The sequence below is a fragment of the Triticum urartu genome, chromosome 5A (assembly GCF_056163025.1).
Source record: "Triticum urartu cultivar PI428250 chromosome 5A, HENAU_Tu73, whole genome shotgun sequence".
Classification (NCBI taxonomy): domain Eukaryota; kingdom Viridiplantae; phylum Streptophyta; class Magnoliopsida; order Poales; family Poaceae; genus Triticum; species Triticum urartu.
The window spans coordinates 658,422,038-658,440,158 of NC_141877.1; the positions used below are offsets into that span (position 1 = coordinate 658,422,038).

The 18,121-nt window shown below is 48.9% G+C and overlaps 2 protein-coding genes across 4 annotated transcripts in view; one reads left to right on the plus strand and one right to left on the minus strand.

Moving 5' to 3' along the window:
* Positions 1 to 1,512: 1,512 nt before the first annotated feature.
* On the plus strand, positions 1,513 to 15,729 carry LOC147973845 (WAT1-related protein At5g64700-like). Of its 2 annotated transcripts, XM_087522279.1 has the most exons (8): positions 8,040 to 8,078; positions 13,034 to 13,185; positions 13,345 to 13,407; positions 13,501 to 13,614; positions 13,670 to 13,946; positions 14,321 to 14,479; positions 14,566 to 14,717; positions 14,891 to 15,729. In XM_087522279.1, the coding sequence occupies exons 1-8, from the start codon at positions 8,040 to 8,042 to the stop codon at positions 15,039 to 15,041; spliced, it is 1,107 nt and encodes a 368-aa protein (XP_087378405.1). In that variant the 3' UTR covers positions 15,042 to 15,729. The 2 variants fall into 2 exon arrangements, with proteins under 2 accessions (XP_087378404.1, XP_087378405.1); XM_087522278.1 differs by lacking the exons at positions 8,040 to 8,078; positions 13,034 to 13,185 and adding an exon at positions 1,513 to 1,728.
* Positions 15,730 to 15,992: 263 nt separating this feature from the next.
* Positions 15,993 to 18,121, minus strand: part of GSL10 (glucan synthase-like 10) — a 35,660-nt gene continuing 33,531 nt past the window's right edge. For both annotated transcript variants that reach the window (XM_087522277.1, XM_048676816.2), the window contains 4 exons: positions 17,820 to 17,939; positions 17,171 to 17,221; positions 16,896 to 17,078; positions 15,993 to 16,504 (listed from right to left, as the gene is read on the minus strand). In XM_087522277.1, coding sequence (XP_087378403.1) covers positions 16,268 to 16,504; positions 16,896 to 17,078; positions 17,171 to 17,221; positions 17,820 to 17,939 — 591 coding nt within the window. In that variant the 3' untranslated portion in view covers positions 15,993 to 16,267. The remainder of the gene's footprint in view (positions 16,505 to 16,895; positions 17,079 to 17,170; positions 17,222 to 17,819; positions 17,940 to 18,121) is intronic.

Sequence of the window (18,121 nt, forward strand, 5' to 3'; positions counted from 1 at the left end):
AAATACTCCGGGCAGCTTCCTCGCATGGATCTTTCTAGCCACTTGACGCACAAGGAGAAAGTTGTCGTGAAGGTGCCTTCCTTTGATAAACGTAGATTGGTTCATCGCTACAATCTCATGCATCAGCCCTCGAAGGCGGTTGGCCAGAACCTTGGCGAATAGCTTAGGAATGCTGTGAATTAAGCTATTCGGTCGGAAGTCTCCAAACTCTTGTGCATCCGGTCTATTCGGGATGAGGATAATGTGTGCCTTGTTAAGCTTAGAAAAGCCTCTTGCGTCTCCAACAAATAGCTTTAACAACACGGCCATAATAGCATGCTTAATGATGCTCCGGGTTTTTTGATAGAATGCGCCAATGAAGTCGTCCGGGCCAAGAGCACAATCCGGGGGCATCTCCTTAATAACCTGTCACACTTCCTCTTCGGTGATGATCTCCTCTAGAATGTGTAGGTCTCGTGCTTCGATTCCAAGGAATTGCAGATCTAGGGTGTGCTCTCTCTCCTGCGTCGTGCGAAGCAGTTGCTCAAAGTGCTCTGTGAAAGCTTGCAGTTTCCTCTCTTGGTCCGTAATGATCTCGTCTCCCCTCTTGATGTGCGAGATAAAGTTCTTGGATCTCCTTCCCTTCGCAACCGCCTGAAAAAGCTTAGTGTTTGCGTCCCTTTCCTTGATCCACTTGAGCCTCGATCTCTGACGGCCAATAGTGCATTCCAGGGCAGCCATGCCCAAGAGCGACTGCTTGAGAGTGTGTCGAAGCCATAGCTCTTCTCTCTGTAATCTCATGTAGTCTTGCGCCACGTCAAGTCTATGGATGACCCAGGTGGCCACGCCCATCAGTAACTTCACATTCCCAAACTTCCTTTGGCCCCACGCTTGCAGATGAGCAGCGGTGTTGCGTAGCAGGGCATCGAGCTTCTTGTAGGGGTCAACAATGACGGAGTTGCAGACCCAAGCCTCCCTCACGGCGTCTTCAAAGACCTCTAGCTTAGTCCAGAACAGCTCGAACCTAAATCTCTTCTTGGGGCAAAAACCAGCGCTCGTAGAAAGGTGCAGAGGAGCGTGGTCTGAGACCCTCGTGGAAAACACCTGCTCGTTCGACCAAGTCTACCGAAATAAGGACTCTGTCAATCTTAGTCAGGGTCGGCACCTCCCGCTCGTTCGACCAAGTGAATCTACGACCGTGCATGTACATCTCCTTCAGCTCGTTCGACCAAGGAGAGAAAATATCATCCTGTTGTTTTGAAGAGTAAAATCGACTAAAGAATCTACCCAATAGACTGAATCTACCATCTATCAAACAGGCTGAATTAGTGTAGCGGTTGAGGGTGAATCTAGGAGTGAAGAATGGGTCACACACGGCGTGCAGCTCCCATGCCTACCAGTGCGTGACAGGTGGGCCCGCGTGGGATCAGCTCGCCCGATTCCATGAGAATCTCTCCCCTGGTGCCTGGTTTGTTACTTCACTCCCTCTCCTTGCTGCACTAGTTTCGCTCCATCCCCTCTAGAACTCCTACTATTCTTGTTGGCTGATCATCCAAAATCGATGGGGTCGTCGTTTAAGTTGGAGTGGGGCCCGGCGATCTGCATGGTGCTCATCGAGCTGTTCACCACGGGGCAGATGCTGCTCACCAAGGTGGTGGTCGACGCCGGGCTCTTCGTCTTCGCCCTCCTCACCTACCGCTTCTTCCTCGGCGCTGTCCTCGTCATCCTTCTCGCCCTCATCTTTGAGCCGTACGTCATCGCTGCTCTACTCACCACCACCCGTGCATCTCATCTTCAAGATTTTTATTATTACTCTCTTCAATTCATATTAATTGTCGTTGATTTAGTATAAAATTAACGGAGAAAGTACTTATTTCTGCATGCATGCATTCCTGGTTGATCTAAAGCTATCTTCATGACGTGACGTGATCGAATTCCTTCTTTGCACTTATATTGATATGTGGTTCGTGTGTGCCTATGGGTGGATGGCGTGTTGTGTTTGCCTGTTGCGTTCGCCGTGTTGTTATCATGCCCTCCGTTCGAAATTACTTATTATAAAAATGGATCTATTTACAACTAAAATAATCTAAATACATTTATTTTTTAAACGAGTAATTCCGAACGGGAGAGTAGTCTCCAGGCAAGTTAAGCTGGACAGGCCGTTTGTCTTCTTTCCTGGTGGCTGAAGAAGCTGCTGAGTTTGGCGGTGGGAATTGTAAGCATATCAAATCTGAAATGGATGCCACGCACATATGTTCCCAAGGGTCTATTTTACGAGTCTTCCATGACAACAACGCAACCTCGTGCGCCCTCCAGTTGCTCAACGTCTTCTATAAGTAGTATGGACGGTCATCGCATCTTTAGGGAATCAAGGTGAAGTAATGGCTACGCCCCCGGCCGAAAACATAGCAAAACATTTTAAAAAAATCTGAAACTTTGTGGCAATGATTATGAATAAATGTTATAGATGTTTTCAAGGTTTGGTGGTCAAATGACATCCAAGGAGCTCGAATGTAACACCCCGAGACCGATATGTCAGGTGTCCTTCAGTTATTCGCTGTTGTTGCCTTGTCATTGCTTGCGTGTCATGCATCTCATATCATGTCATCATGTGCATTTCATTTGCATACGCGTTCGTCTCATGCATCCGAGCATTTTCCCCGTTGTCCGTTTTGTAATTCGGCGCTCCTATGTCACCCGGTCTCCCTTTCTACCTCTTTTCGTGTGCGGGTGTTAAACGTTTCCGGATTGGACCGAGACTTGTCATGCGGCCTTGGTTTACTACCGGTAGACCGCCTGTCAAGTTTTGTGTCATTTGGACTTTGTTTAATACTCCAACGATTAACCGAGGGACCGAAAAGGCCTCGTGCGTGTTGCAGTCCAACACCCTTCCAATTTGGCCCAAAACCCACCTAAACCTCCTCCATCATCTCGGTCGTTCGATCACGATCGCGTGGTCGAAAAACACACCTCATTTGAACTCTCCTAGCTCCCTCTACCTATAAATATGTGGCCTTCCCCGAAATTCGCGGACGAAACCCTAGCCTCCTTCTTCCTCCGCGCGCCGGACAACGTCCGCCGGCGCCGAACGTGTCCGGCTTGTCCCGCCGCCGCCACGTGTCCTCCTCCCATTGGTTCGGACGCCCCCTCTCACCGCGCGGCCCGGGGAGCCCGGAGCCGGCCCTCGCGGCCCAGCGCGCCGCCGCCCGTGCTCTTCCTCACCGCGACGGCCGCCGTCGTCGTCCGCCTCCGCCGCCACCGCGCCGGCTCGCCGCGCCACCGCGCCGGTCAGCCGTCCTCCACCGCCGTCCCGCGCCTCCACGCCTCCCTGCCGGGCGCCGCCGCCGCCATCGCCGGCGCCGAGCCTCCCCCCCCCCCGGCGAGCTCCTTCCTCTCCCTCATTGCTCCGGCCACCTCCCTCGTCTCCGGCGACCCAACTCCGGCGAACTGCTACAGTAACGGCGAGATCCAGATCTGGATCTGGAGATTCCACTCGGTTGACTTTTTCCTCCGAACCCTAATCTTTTGGCATTTTTCATCGCATCATAACTCTGCATCCGTGGCTTCGATTTGCGCGTGTAGCATATCAAAATGTTCGCCTCGACGAATACATCATTTCATCTCATTGCATCATTTTCATTTCAGCTCATCTTGATGCCCGAAATGTCATTGGAAGAGGGCTATTTGAGGAATTTGCCAGATCTGTTTCAGCAAATAGGCTTTTGTCATTTTTGCCATGATTAATGTGTGTATGCTATGATCCTGAGCTCTACATATGTTTTGTTATATGCCATGCCATACTTACAGTGGTGTTTGCCATGTATTTTTGTGATATTTGTGGTGACCATCACAAGCTTGCAAAGTAGCGTCATCGGTAATGCTGATTTCAGGGATTTAGAATTTCACAAAGTCCTTGTCCTGATTTTGTTGTTATGCCATATGTTCATGTTGTTTCCTAGTGATCTGTGCCTATTTTGAGGATGATCAGTAAGGATGTTTTGTTAACATTGTGGTGCTCTATCCATCCATGTCTTTGTTTGCATTTATGGAGCACCCTAGCTTGAGTCAATCGAGCTCTACTTTTGCTATAAAATGTTCCTGGCAGATTGTTAACTTGTTTAGCGATTTTGCCGAGGATGTTGCTATTGATCCGTGCGTGCTATGATGTTGTTCTTGCCATGTCTAGCTTCTATGTCATGTCTTCTTGATGGTTGTATGCTTAGTTTGTCATGTCATGATTTGTAGTGAGTGCATCGAGTTCGTAAACATGCCTACTCGTTAACTGTTTTGCCATCCTTCAGTTTTTCACCAAGTTTGAATCTGTTTATGTTTTTGGTATGTTCACATGCTTGCAATTGTATTTTCTGATCCCTTTTAGCTCAAGGTCACTAAGGGACTTTTGTTAAGTGCTTTGAATAGCTTTATGCCATGCCTTTCTTTGCCATGATATGTTCCTGTAGCATGTCTTGTTCATGCTCTAAAGTATGCTTTCTGATGATAAATTCCAGACTTGTGTTAATTTCACTAAGTCTGAAACCTGTTATCATTTGCACTTTTGCCATGCTTGTTTGAGCCTGTTAATGGATGATTTAGCCGTAGCTCAGTGTTCATCTTTTGTTAAGCATCTTGAGTGGATCCATGCTATGTATTTTTTTACCATGTTTGAGTGTTGTAGCATATTTATCTTGTTGCATTTAGATGGTTACTTGCTAATTATCACAGACCGGTGCCATATTTGTTTTGCTTGCCATTTCCAAACCGTGCATCCGATTCCGGTGATCTTTATATCGATTTCAACCGAAATCACCTCACCTTTCCAGTGGCACTCTTGGATTTCCAAGTTGAGGCCAGGTTAAATCATTTCTTTGCAAATCATGCATATGCATCACATACCGCATCCCACATATCATACCATGTTCATGTGTTGGTTTGTTTACTATGTTGTGTGCTTCTTTCCGGTGTTGCTTCTTCGGGTTGGTTCCGATTATGACGCGTTTGTGAGGATCCGTTCGACTTCGTCTGCTTGTCTTCTTCATGGACTCGTTTCTTCTTCCTTGCGGGATCTCAGGCAAGATGACCATACCCTCGAAATCACTTCTATCTTTGCTTGCTAGTTGCTCACTCTTTTCCTATGCCTATGCTGCGATACCTACCTCTTGCTTATCATGCCTCCCATATTGTTGAACCAAGCCTCTAACCCACCTTATCCTAGCAAACCATTGTTTGGCTATGTTACCGCTTTGCTCAGCCCCTCTTATAGCGTTGTTAGTTGCAGGTGAAGATTGGAGCTTGTTCCATGTTGGAACATGGATATTTTGTTGGGATATCACAATATCTCTTATTTAATTAATGCATCTATATACTTGGTGAAGGGTGGAAGGCTCGGCCTTATGCCTGGTGTTTTGTTCCACTCTTGCCGCCCTAGTTTCCGTCATATCGGTGTTATGTTCCCGGATTTTGCGTTCCTTACGCGGTTGGGTTATAATGGGAACCCCTTGACAGTTCGTCTTGAATAAAACTCTTCCAGTAAGGCCCAACCTTGGTTTTACCATTCGCCACCAAGCATTTTTTCCCTTGGGAGTCGCGCATCCCGAGGGTCATCTTTATTTTAACCCCCCCGGGCCAGTGCTTGTCTAAGTGTTGGTCCGAACTAGAGTTCTTTGCAGCGCCACCTCGGGGAAACTTGAGGGCTGGTTTTAGTTGTATGAAGCGCTCATCCGGTGTTGCCCTGAGAACGAGATATGTGCAGCTCCTATCAGGATGTCGGCGCATCGGGCGGTCTTGCTGGTCTTGTTTTACCTGTCGAAATGTCTTGTAACCGGGATTCCGAGCCTGATCGGGTCTTCCCGCTAGAAGGAATATCCTTCGTTGACCGTGAGAGCTTGTGATGGGCTAAGTTGGGACACCCCTGCAGGGATTTGAACTTTCGAAAGCCGTGCCCGTGGTTATGGGCAGATGGGAATTTGTTAATGTCCGGTTGTAGAAAACCTGAAGTTGACCTTAATTAAAATACATCAACCGCGTGTGTAACCGTGATGGTCTTTTCTCGGCGGAGTCTGGGAAGTGAACACGGTGTTGGAGTTATGCTTGACGTAGGTTGTTTTAGGATCACTTCTTGATCATAGTTGTTCGACCGTGCTTTTGCCTTCTCTTCTCGCTCTCATTTGCGTTGTTAGCCACCATATATGCTAGTCGCTTGCTGCAGCTCCACATCATACATTTACCTTACCCATAAGCTTAAATAGTCTTGATCACGAGGGTGTGAAATTGCTGAGTCCCCGTGACTCACAGATACTTCCAAAACCAGTTTGCAGGTGCCGATGTTACCGAGCAGGTGACGCAACCAAGCTCAGGAGGAGCTCGATGAAGATCTTATCCTTTATGTTGTTTCGTTCTAGTTGATCAGTAATGGAGCCCAGTTGGGGACGATCGGGGATCTGTGTAGCATTTGGGGTAGTCTTCTTTTATTTTGGGTTCCGTAGTCGGACCTTGATTGTATCTGGTTAATGTAATGCTTTATTCATGTATTTGTGTGAAGTGGCAATTGTAAGCCAACTATGTATCTCTTTCCCTTATGTATTACATGGGTTGTGTGAAGATTACCTCACTTGCGACATTGCTTTCAATGCGGTTATACCTTTAAGTCGTGCTTCGACACGTGGGAGATATAGCCGCATCGAGGGCGTTACATCGAAGCTCCTTGGATGTCATTTGACAACCAAACTTTGCAAACACCTATAGCATGTATTCATTATCATTGCCACAAAGTTAGATAATATGGTCTACAAATAACACTTATGGCCGCAACAATGAAAATTACGCTCCTAAATTAAAACTGATGAGATGAGATACACTAGCAGTCTAGCACCACCTGATAGTCAGAAACTACATTATGCATGATCTTTGCATTTATATTGATCTGTTATGTTCTTCCCTGTTGGACCAATATATGGTTTGTGTTTGTCTATGGCGTGTCTGTCCATTGCGTTCGCCGTGTCGCCAGCATGTGTACTGTACTGTGTAGTCTCCAAACCAAGTTTAGCTAGACAGGCTGTTTGTCTTCTTTCCTGATGGACAAAGAAGCTACTGGGTTTGGAGGCGTGGAAATCGTAAGCATATCGAATCTGATGCCACACATATTTTCCCAGAATCTCACTAATCTTTCATGACAACAACCTTGCATGTTTCTCATTTGGTTACTTACCAGTACGGTTTTAGCTCATGGTGTCTTTGGAAGTCCGCCTCCGCCGAACGAGTATTTCACCACGAAAGGCTTTCAAGTTAATTCCACTAGAATCCTACAGGCTACATGATATAGGTTTAGCTCATTACTCGAATGAAACCAAGTCTACAACAAAAGACTAGGGATTACTTTATCAATTAATTGGAAGAACGGAAGATATACTCTTCATAGTTCATACTCGTTTACCAGTCTGAAATGTAATGAAATCAAAACTGAGAGAGCAAAATAGACAATATGGTCTAGAAGTGACATTCACGGTCGCAAAAATGAATACTACGCTCTGAAATTACATCTGATGATATAAATTAGCGATGCCTGATGATTATATAACTTGCACATTTTTTTAGACAATTGTTTGAGCATTGATATCGATACAAAGTCCAATCAAATTGTCTGCAAAGGTGTAAAGTGCACAATATCCCAAGAAGTGGAGGCATGTAGCTAACAGAGCAGGCCCTAAATCAGAAAGATTAGAAAGTATAGCTAATTAGATGCAAACACAAGTTCTCTGTGTAGCTAACAGAGCCTGCACCGCCGACCCATATTCAAATCTTTTTTTTTAGAGATTGAGGAATAACTCTCATATATATCCCTCGAACATAAAGAGAAAAATTAGAGGGTGTAGACATCATGCAAACATAAGTTCTCTGTACATGCACGCCACTAGCTCACACATAAAGAATGACAAGCACTTCACTTGGTGAGTCAGAGCCAGCACTCCCCTCCCTCCCCGTAGCTTTGCCACTCCCTCCCTGTAGCTTTGCTCAAAGGCTATCTCCAATTCTCCATCACGCACGTCCAGCGACAGACATACACAATGGGGGGCTCGACGAACGTGAAGGAATGGTGGCCTGCCATATTCAGTAGAATGGTAATATTCACCACACTGTATTGATCATAGGGTCTTGCCCTTTATATACACAGGAGAGTACAACAGAGAGAGGGGGTCGTGGCCTAGCTCTACGTAGCCACGATTACCGCGTGGGCAGAGAGCATGCGGACGTGCCCGAGTCTGTCTCGCGGGAGGACAAGGTCTTCCAACAGCCCCCCGCAGCCACAGCAGGGTCTTCGACGATGTTGAGGCTGGACCGGAACTCTGTGAAGACGGCAGTCGGCAGCCCCTTGGTGAATATGTCGGCGAACTGGGACGTCGAGGGCACGTGTAGAACACGCACATCGCCAAAGGACACGCGCTCACGGACGAAGTGGAGGTCGATCTCCACGTGCTTGGTGCACTGGTGCTGTACTGGGTTGGAGGAGAGGTACATGGCGCTGACGTTGTTGCAGTAGACGATCGTCACGCTCGCTGGCGGCCGGTGCAGTTCACGGAGAAGTTGACGAAGCCAGCAAGTGTCAGCCACGGCGTGCGCCACCGCGCGGTACTCCGCCTCCGCGCTGGAGCGCGACACCGTGTGCTGCCTCTTAGATGACCAAGAGACGAGATTGTCATCGAGGAAGACGCAGAAGCCGGATGTAGAACGCCGCGTATCCGGGCACCCGGCCCAGTCAGCGTCGGAGTAAGCCACGAGGTTGGTGGTGCTGCTGCCTCGCCGGAGGCGGAGCCCGAGGTGAGCGGAGCCGCGCACATACCGCAACATGCGCTTGAGAAGAGTGAAGTGAGCCTCGCGTGGATCATGCATGAACAAGCAGAGTTGCTGCACGGCATAGGCGAGGTCTGGCCGTGTCAATGTCAGGTACTGCAGGGCGCCGGCCAAACTCCGGTACAGCACGGGGTCGGAGACAGGAGCGCCGGCGAGTGACGAGAGTTTGCTTTTGGTGTCGGCTGGTGTTGAGACGGGCTTGCAGTTGAGCATGGCGGCGCGGTCGAGGATCTCGAGGGCGTACTGCTGCTGCGAGAGGAACAGCCCGGAGCTGGTGCGGTGCGTGCTGATGCCGAGGAAGTGATGCAAGTCGCCGAGATCGGTCATGGCGAACTCAGCGTGGAGGGCGGCTATGGTGGAGCGCAGCAGATGGGTGGAGCTGGAGGTGAGGAGGATATCGTCGACGTACAGCAAGAGATACGCGGTGCCGGCGGCGCTGTGGAGGATGAAAAGGGATGAGTCGCATTTGGACGCATGGAAGCCGAGCGACAGGATGAAGGCGTGGAAGCGCTGGAACCATGCCCGCGGCGCCTGGCGCAGCCCATAGAGAGATTTTCGGAGCTGGCAGACGTGCGTGGGCCGAGCGGCGTCGACGAACCCTGAGGGTTGCTGGCTGAAGATGACGGAGTCGAGCTCACCATGGAGGAAAGCGTTCTTCACGTCCAGTTGGTGAATGGGCCAGTCCGACGACACGGCGAGGCTGAGGACGACCCGTATCGTCGCTGGCTTCACCACCGGACTGAAGGTCTCGAGAAGTCGATGCCGGGTCGCTGAGTGAAGCCACGAAGCACCCATCTCGCTTTGTAGCGGGCGAGTGTGCCGCCAGGATGTAGCTTATGGCGAAAGACCCATTTCCCCGTCACCGTATGAGCACCTGTAGGACGAGCAACAAGAGACCACGTATTGTTTTGCAACAGAGCATGAAACTCATCGCACATGGCGGCGTACCAGTTCAGATCCTTGAGGGCTTGTTTGTAGGAAGAAGGGATGGGCGAGATGGCGGTACTAGTGGCCTCGGCAATGAGAGAGTGGGGGGAGAAGAGGGCTTTGGGCTGCAGAAAACCGGACTTGCCCCGGGTCTGCATGGTGTGGGTGTTGCGCCGTGGTGTGATTGGAACGGCGCGAGGAGGCAGGGGACGGCCAAGTGGCGAGCATGAACTGGATGGGGGGTCGCTGTCGCATGTGGGTGGGGTAGTGCTCTGTTGGGACGGCACAGGATTGGCGGGCGGCGAGCTGCAGGTGGTGGGTGGGGTAGGGCGTGCGGATCCCGTGGGAGATGGGCGTGCAGGTCTGGCGGGCGGCGATCCCGGAGGGGATGGGGGAGCCGCGGGGTTGGTTGAGGCGTACGAGGTAGGTGCGCTGTGGATTCGGTCGGAGTGGCCGTGGGATAATCGAGGAGGATTGGGTGTGGGGATCGGGTCACGGGATTTTTTGTGGCACGAGGGGTCGGTGTGGCATCGGTGTATGGAAAACGCCCTCGTCAAAAATGACATGTCGGGAAGTGATAACTTGCGGCATTTCGAGGTCAAGGCAACGATAGCCTTTGTGCTCACGAGGGAGACCGAGGAGGACGCAACGACGAGATCGTGGGGCTAGTTTGTGGGGTGTAGTGGCGTAGAGGTTGGGGTAACAGAGGCAACCGAAGGTGCGTAAGTGATCGTATGTGGGAGCGACGCCATGGAGCATAAAATAAGGGGTGTTGTTGGCAACAGCGCGCGATGAGCGAAGGTTGAGGAGATGTGTGGCGGTGTTGAGGCTTTCGACCCAAAACTCCGGTGGCATGTGAGCTTGGAGAAGGAGTGTGTGCATGATATTGTTGGTGGTGCGAATAGCCCTTTCGGCCTTGCCATTTTGGGGGGAGGTGTGCGGGCAGGAGAGACGGAGAGAAATGTCGTTCTCGGAGAGGAAGGAGCGTAAATGAATGTTGAGGAATTCACCCCCGTTGTCACACTGTATACACTGAATACAGAGATGGAACTGCGTCAGCACGTAGGCATAAAAGCGTATGAGTATGTCGGCAGCATCAGATTTGTGACGGAGGGGGAAGCTCCAGGAGTAATGGCTAAAATCATCAACTATGATTAGATAATATGCATAGTCGGAACAGCTAGGAACCGGTGATGTCCACAAATCACTATGGATAAGCTGAAACGGAGAAGTAGTAAAGGTACTAGAGGTAGGAAAGGGAAGTCGTGGCTGCCGCCCTAGCTGGCATGCCTCACAAGTGGCTGGGGAAGAAATACTAGGAGTGCATGAAAGAAAATCTTTAGCTAAACTAGATAAGGAGGCGCGGCTAGTATGCCCTAAGCGCCGATGCCACAGATCGCCCACGTCAACGGTGAGAGTGGTAGGAGACTCGCCGAAGAACGGGTAGAGGCCGGTGGAGCTATTTGACCTCATGAGAGGGGTCCTGGTCGCGAGATCCTTCACAAGAAAGCCATGAGGGTCAAACTCGACAGAAACGGAATTGTCAGTGGTAAATTGTCGTACAGAAAGAAGATTCTTGATAACGGAGGGGGAGAAAAGAACATGGTTGAGATTGAACGGGCGGGGTGGGAGGGAAGCGGTGCCGATGGCAAGAACAGGCATGTACGAACCATCGCCGACCAATATGGATGGGTGCTCTGAAGAAAAACAAGACGAGCTCAAGTTACCTGCGTTGTTGGTGATGTGGCTCGAGGCACCCGTGTCGAGGTACCACTCGCCGCCGGCGCTAGCAGGCTGCAGGGACATGTTGTTCATGGCGGTGTGGAGCAGCCCAGTTTGATCCCATGAGGGTGGCTGGGGTGGTGGCGCCGCGGTGTAGAGAGGGGCCGGGCCGTACGCCGGGGACGCGCCGTAGACCATGGGGTAGGCCTGGTGCAGGACGCCGGGCCGTGGACCGAGCACGCCTGCGGCGTTGGGCGGCACCCAGGGAGTGCGGCCAGCGGGAGGAAACGGCGTCCCCCACGGAGCGAAATACCCCATCCAGGGCTGCTGCGACGGAGAGGGAGCGGTTGGAGGCCCGCCACGGCCGCCGTAGCCACGCCCACGGCCACGGCCGCGCCCCCCGTGTTCGGAGGAGGCGGAGCGGTCGCCCTGGCGCTGCTGTTGCGGCAGCTGCTGCGGCACGCCGCGGTCTCCTGATCCAGCAGTCCCTGAGCCGCCAGCGCCCGAGGAGGAGCCGTCGGTGGTGGCGATGAGGGCGGTGGTCCCCGCAGTACGGGCGCGTGCATCCATGTTGATTTCCTCCAGCATCAGCCTGGAGCAGGCCTGGACAAAGTTGGGGAAGGGGACCTGCATCAGGAGGAGCGACGCCATCACCTGGAACCGCGGGGAGAGGCCGCGGATGAGCTGCAGGGTCAGGGTTTTGTCGGAGACGTGCTCGTCGAGGTCGTCAAGCTCGTCGGCAAGCGCCTTGAGGCGCCGACGGTACTCCCCGATCCGGAGGTCGCCCTGGACCGTGGACCGGAACGCGGCGCCGACGTGAACGGCGCGGCCCGCGAGGTTGTTGCGGAAGAAAGCATCGAGCGGGACCCAGGCGTGATAGGCAGTGGTATCTTTGGTAGAAATCACATCATAGAGCTCATCGGTGATCGTACCGTAGATCATGAGAAGGATCTGCAGATCGTCGTGGCGCCACTGCGCCGTCTGCTGGAGGGGATCGCAGGGACGAGGACATGGCACTCCACGCCGGACTTGCGGAGGATGAAGGACATGATGCGGCGCCACTTCGAGTAGTTGCCGGAGATGGGATCCAGCGCCCCGATGTTGACGGCGTGGATTGATGGCGGCGGCGCAGTAGAGGAGGAGGTGCCGTCAGAGAGCGCCGCCCCGAGTGGCGACACGGTGAGGTTCAGCGGAGCGGTGGCTGGGGGAGCGGTGCTAATGGGCAGCGAACTGGAGGTGGTGGGCAGCGGAGAGGAGGTGGGAGGGGGGAAAGTAGCGGGCAGCGGTGCGCTGCCATGGGGCAGTTCCCCGGAGTCAGAGCCGGCGTCAGAGGCATGGGAGCCGGCCATGGACAGGAAGGAAAGAACTTGCTCTAGTGCCAAGTAGAATGGTAATATTCACCACACTGAATTGGTCATAGGGTCTTGCCCTTTATATACACAAGAGAGTACAACAGAGAGAGGGGGTCGTGGCCTAGCTCTACGTGGCCACGATCACCGCGTGGGCAGAGAGCGTGCGGACGTGCCCGAGTCTGTCTCGCGGGAGGACAAGGTCTTCCAACATATTCATGGTGTTGGTCCAAATTTTCACGACAGGGTTGGTGTTGCTCACGAAAGTCGTGGTGGACAGTGGATCACTTGCTTGGACCTTGCTCACATACCGCTTCTTCCTTGGCGCCATCTTGACCATTCCCTTGGCGATGTTCTTTGAGAAGTTAGCTCTAATTAACTACTGTTATTTTAGCATATTTTTCTCCTTCTCATGGTTGTCATATGACAGGGAACATTTGGCAAGTAAATATCAAAATTCGTCGTGATATAGAAACATTTTGCAAATGATTATCTGTTTACTTACCCTCATCACCTGATGTAGAGGAAAGTTGAAGGAGCTTAAATTGAAGGCATTCATATGGATTTTCACCAGTGCACTTGTGGGGTTAGTCGTTTTGTTCACATCATCTTAGTTCAGCAATGGTTCTGATTAATATCTGCCCACAAAGTAGTAGTGATTGTTGCTTTCTCCTTCCAGATTCACAATTCCTGGTCTCTACTACATTGGCCTCAGAGACACATCGCCAGGATACGCGATAAACTTCTATAACATCATCCCGATTACCACATTCATCCTCGCGGTCCTTTTCAGGTAAACAAGATGGAAATATAATGCAGCACCTACCAGAAATATTGGGACCATATAGGAAGGAACTGCGACAACCGTATAATCTTTTTTTCAAGGAGGAGTCACTGGACATGAGGAGCCTGGTGGGGAACATCAAGGTCATTGGAACCCTAGTCTGTGTTGGAGGAACGCTGGTGATCAGCCTGTACAAGGGCAAGGTGCTGCACCTTTGGCCCACCAATATCATCGGCTACCACCCCAAACAAGCCGGAGCTGTGTTTGGTCACCACCATGTGCGTGGAACCGTCTTGCTCATCACAAGCTGCCTCAGCCTCGCCGTTTGGTATACAGTACAGGTATATAACAAACATATAAGCAACAACTCACTATTGCAAAATCTCAAATAAATAGTATTACCTATATATCATTATTTTTGTACAGGTATTTCATGCAAAATTCAACTACTCCGAGGGAGTATTACGTTTTTTAATTCTTTGGCAAAGTGACAAATACAGCTTAATTATATATGAGTTTGTAACAGTGGCGGCGCCAGGTTCTACAGGGTGGGTATTCATTTTGAAGGAGGGTATTCATTTTGCCCAAATCATCACTGTTTTGCAAAAAAAAATCGCTTGTTTTATATAAAATTTCAATGGTTTGTCAAAATCTTGGGTATTCAACCGAATACCCAAGAAGACCCCTGGCGCTGCCCCTGGTTTGTAATGAGCAGGCTCAGATGCTAAAAGTGTTCCCATACAAGTACTGGTCCACGGTCGCTACATGCTTCGTGGGGAGCATCCAAATGGCTGTCGTGCGGGTTGCCATGAACAGAGAGAAGGCAACATGGGCGCTCAAATGGAACATGAGCTTGCTCACCATTGTGTACTCGGTAAAACTATTCGGCTATTCCTTTTGTTGTGCATCAGTTCACTTTTTGGCTCTCGGTTGAAGGTCCTCATTTACATCTTGCTGCAGGCAATACTCAACACTGCTGCCAAGTTTGTGATGATTTCGTGGGTCATCACGCAGCGTGGGCCAACCTATCCGGCCATGTTTTGCGCCGTGTCGGTGTTCTTCACTACTATTCTTGACTCGTTGCTTCTCGGCCATGATCTGTCCGTTGGGAGGTATGCTTACCACTTCTCTCCATCCTATGTTAAAAAGTGCTGATTTTGGCTAACGTTCTTAAGACCGTAGGTATATACCCAAATATGCATTGCCAATTACTAACATTATTTTCTTAAAAATTGTTGCTGAGTTTTCCTTGTAATTAATAATCGATCTGTTTACATGCCTGCAGTGTTCTGGGCATGTTCATGATTCTAGCTGGGCTCTATCTTTTCCTTTGGGGAAAGAGAAAAGAATCGGTACCTCCGAGTGAAGAAAATCCAACGGAACAAATGTTGTTTCAGAATGGAGACAAGAATGATAAATCAGTAGCTAATTTATGATTATTTCATTTCGCAATATTACAAAAGGGACTATTCAAAAGTTTGTGTATACAAAAAATAGAGAAAAAAGGTCAATATTGTTTGTGATGTCCTCAACCATTCATCCAATTTGATCATCACATAAAAAGGTCAATATCCCCAAATTGTTGATTATGGTTGAGTTTCTTCATTTTAATTAGCAAATTTTAAACCAGAATGTGAAAATAGCAAAATGACACAATTAGTTCTAAGTTTTGTAGTTTCTTTGTTTGGTTTTATATGAAGTCCTCCAGCATTGACCCTGCATTATTGTATCTCTCCACTGCCTCATGCTTTTCCTCCTGTCTGAAAGGATCAAGATGGATCTGCGAAGGGGGCAGGATGTGAATGGGTCTCTACATTATTTATGATGCTTGCAACGTAAGGGACCAAAGTAAAACGCAAATGAACGAGCTACAGTTAAGGACAATCGAAGGCACAGGGAAACAAATATTTATTTCGATGTTCACTCCCTTGGAGCAGAGATAGTCACCGTTGGAGAGATAGGAATCCACAACCAACACCACATTGCATAAGAGCAACTACAACACGCGGACCCAAATGGACGCGCGCTTTGTCCACTTTTTGTCCGTTCAGGCCAACCGCCCGCTTGACGTCCACCATCTTTTTGATTTGGATCAGCCATGTGCCCAATGCGCACGACCCATTTCATGTCCATGCATAAATTTTTAAAAGGCCCATGGCCATAGAGCGCGCGACCCATTTCATGTCCACGCATAAATTTTTAAAAGGCCCGCGGCCATAGATCTTGTCAGCGGCCATGCCATCGGCCAAAGTTCATTCAGCGCTATGCCAGCCTCCAAAAAGGATTACGGCATGGTTGAGCGAAGGCATGAGAGGGGGTACAAAAAGGGGAGCAAGAATGACCTCGGAGCCCCATGGTACTTAGTGGCACGTAAGATGACTCGGATGTGCAGACCACAGTTTCACAACATTATCTAAACAAACTAACATAAGTAAACAAGCTATTTTAACAATGATTCAGCACCCGCTCCTTCAATAACACCACCTCCTATAACTATCATGAGTGCAAAAAATGTCGCAGGCGATATACATATACAGCCATAGCAAATAACTGCCAGTCAACACGGAGATATATACATCTGCTGCTAACTCAGAACCGGGGATCAACTAACTACGAAGGTGCATGATCTGGGTGAGGATTCAAAAAATGGATGATGCCACCATCATATGCCTGCATTCTGATTGTTGCCAGCCAGGATGAGAGAAATCTCCAAACCTCTGCTGAAAGCCTGGTTGAACAGTAGCCGTGTCTGGAAGGTGGAGATGAAGGGAAACCAGGAGCAGATGGCTATGGGCACAAAAATGATCATTCCCATGCCAGCATCATACAGACGAGCCAGCGAGCGCACTATTTTCCACAAACCAAATCTCTTCACAATTGGTTTCCATGCCACAGCAATCTGCAGAAGCAAAAACAAGATCGATAAAGATTTGGTTAGTAAGAAACTCTAGTATCCTGAAATTTGGATTTGTTTTCTTTGAGATAAAAATCTATATGGTGTTTGAAACAGTTGTACGGTAGTAAAGATATCTCCGCCTGTCGAGCTAACAATGGAGCACCATTCTGTTACTATGCAAAGGTAAACCACATGGAAGACTTGACATATACCATCTGTGTCATCATTCTATATATAAATCCTTTCATTGCCTACGCAACATTAGCAGATCCACTACCAAGTTTTAAGTTGCGTAATAACCAACTAGCCTTTACTATCCAGTGTCATTTTGAACAATGGCACGGTTTCCGAAATGCAGGATTTCATGGTACCAAAGTTGCCACATGAAACTCACCGAAAGAATTCCCCATCCAGTAGGCACATATGCTAGGATGGAAGCAAGTACATCTAAAACAGTGAGGGGTGTCATCGCAATTGCCACAACCAAACCTGCCAAAACCACTAACAGTGCAATGCTTTTGACCAGACGCAGGAGCAACTGAAAATGAACCATGGCCTTGGGGTTTAAACTAAATACCTGCAGATTAATACAGAAAGCAACACAGGTGAACACTGCGATCAGTAAAAACCAGGTATGGCTGTTAAGCATTACATCGCAAATACACGTACCATTAGGAGGACAAAAAGCCCTCCAAGCACTGCCCATGAAACCCAATATACCTGCAGTGCCAAGACATGATATTACTATTCTAGTATTCTTTTCTTTTGATAAAGTAGGCCAACAAATGCTTGCAATTGATTCTTCCCCAACTGTTCTCAAAGGAACAACTGATACATCGGTAAGCTTAAACCCCATTCAAGGAAATAGTAGAATCAGACATGGTGCTGTGATGTTTTCAAGCAGTTAAGACGACCAAAACTAGCAAAAGAATGGCAATGCTTAACATTCAATCCAAGATCAGTTTTATGCGGTGCCGGAATTGCACCTGTGTATGCGTTATGGGTGGGTTCAGGTAACAGAATAACAGATTAGTGTTTTGAGTTAATTTTGCTGTAATGGGGTCACTACTAAATTAAGTAAATGGCAACCATTTTTAACATGGTCTTCCTTCTAAACATATAAGAAATGAAAGAAAATATTTTTGTAATCTTCTAAAGTACAAGTGGAAGATCAGACAATCAACGATATATACAAATATAGACTTTGCCATAGCAAGTGCTTAAAGAAACTGCAGTATCTTTGGTACATAAAATTACATGTTCATTTGTCAGTGAATTTCATGTCAGCAAGCAGAACAGTGCTGAAACACAAACATACCGATAATGATGTACTTTCTTTGCCTGCATGCATGTGGTAAACAACTCCATACTGGAAAATAAAAAATCTTAAACTAAGTATAGTTTCCAGTATCCTCCCGCGGAAGGTGTGAATATGTGCCTGAAAAGGAAATGTTTGGAAATGAATTATTTTCAACACCTTGGACCTCAACAAAATTTAGTGTATGAAACTTCCAAGCGTAATACCAGGGGTGGATCCACATGGGGTCAAGGGTGTACATCTGTACACCCAAATGTTTTGGCAGGAAATTTTTATATATGATTTATACCAGATACATGTAT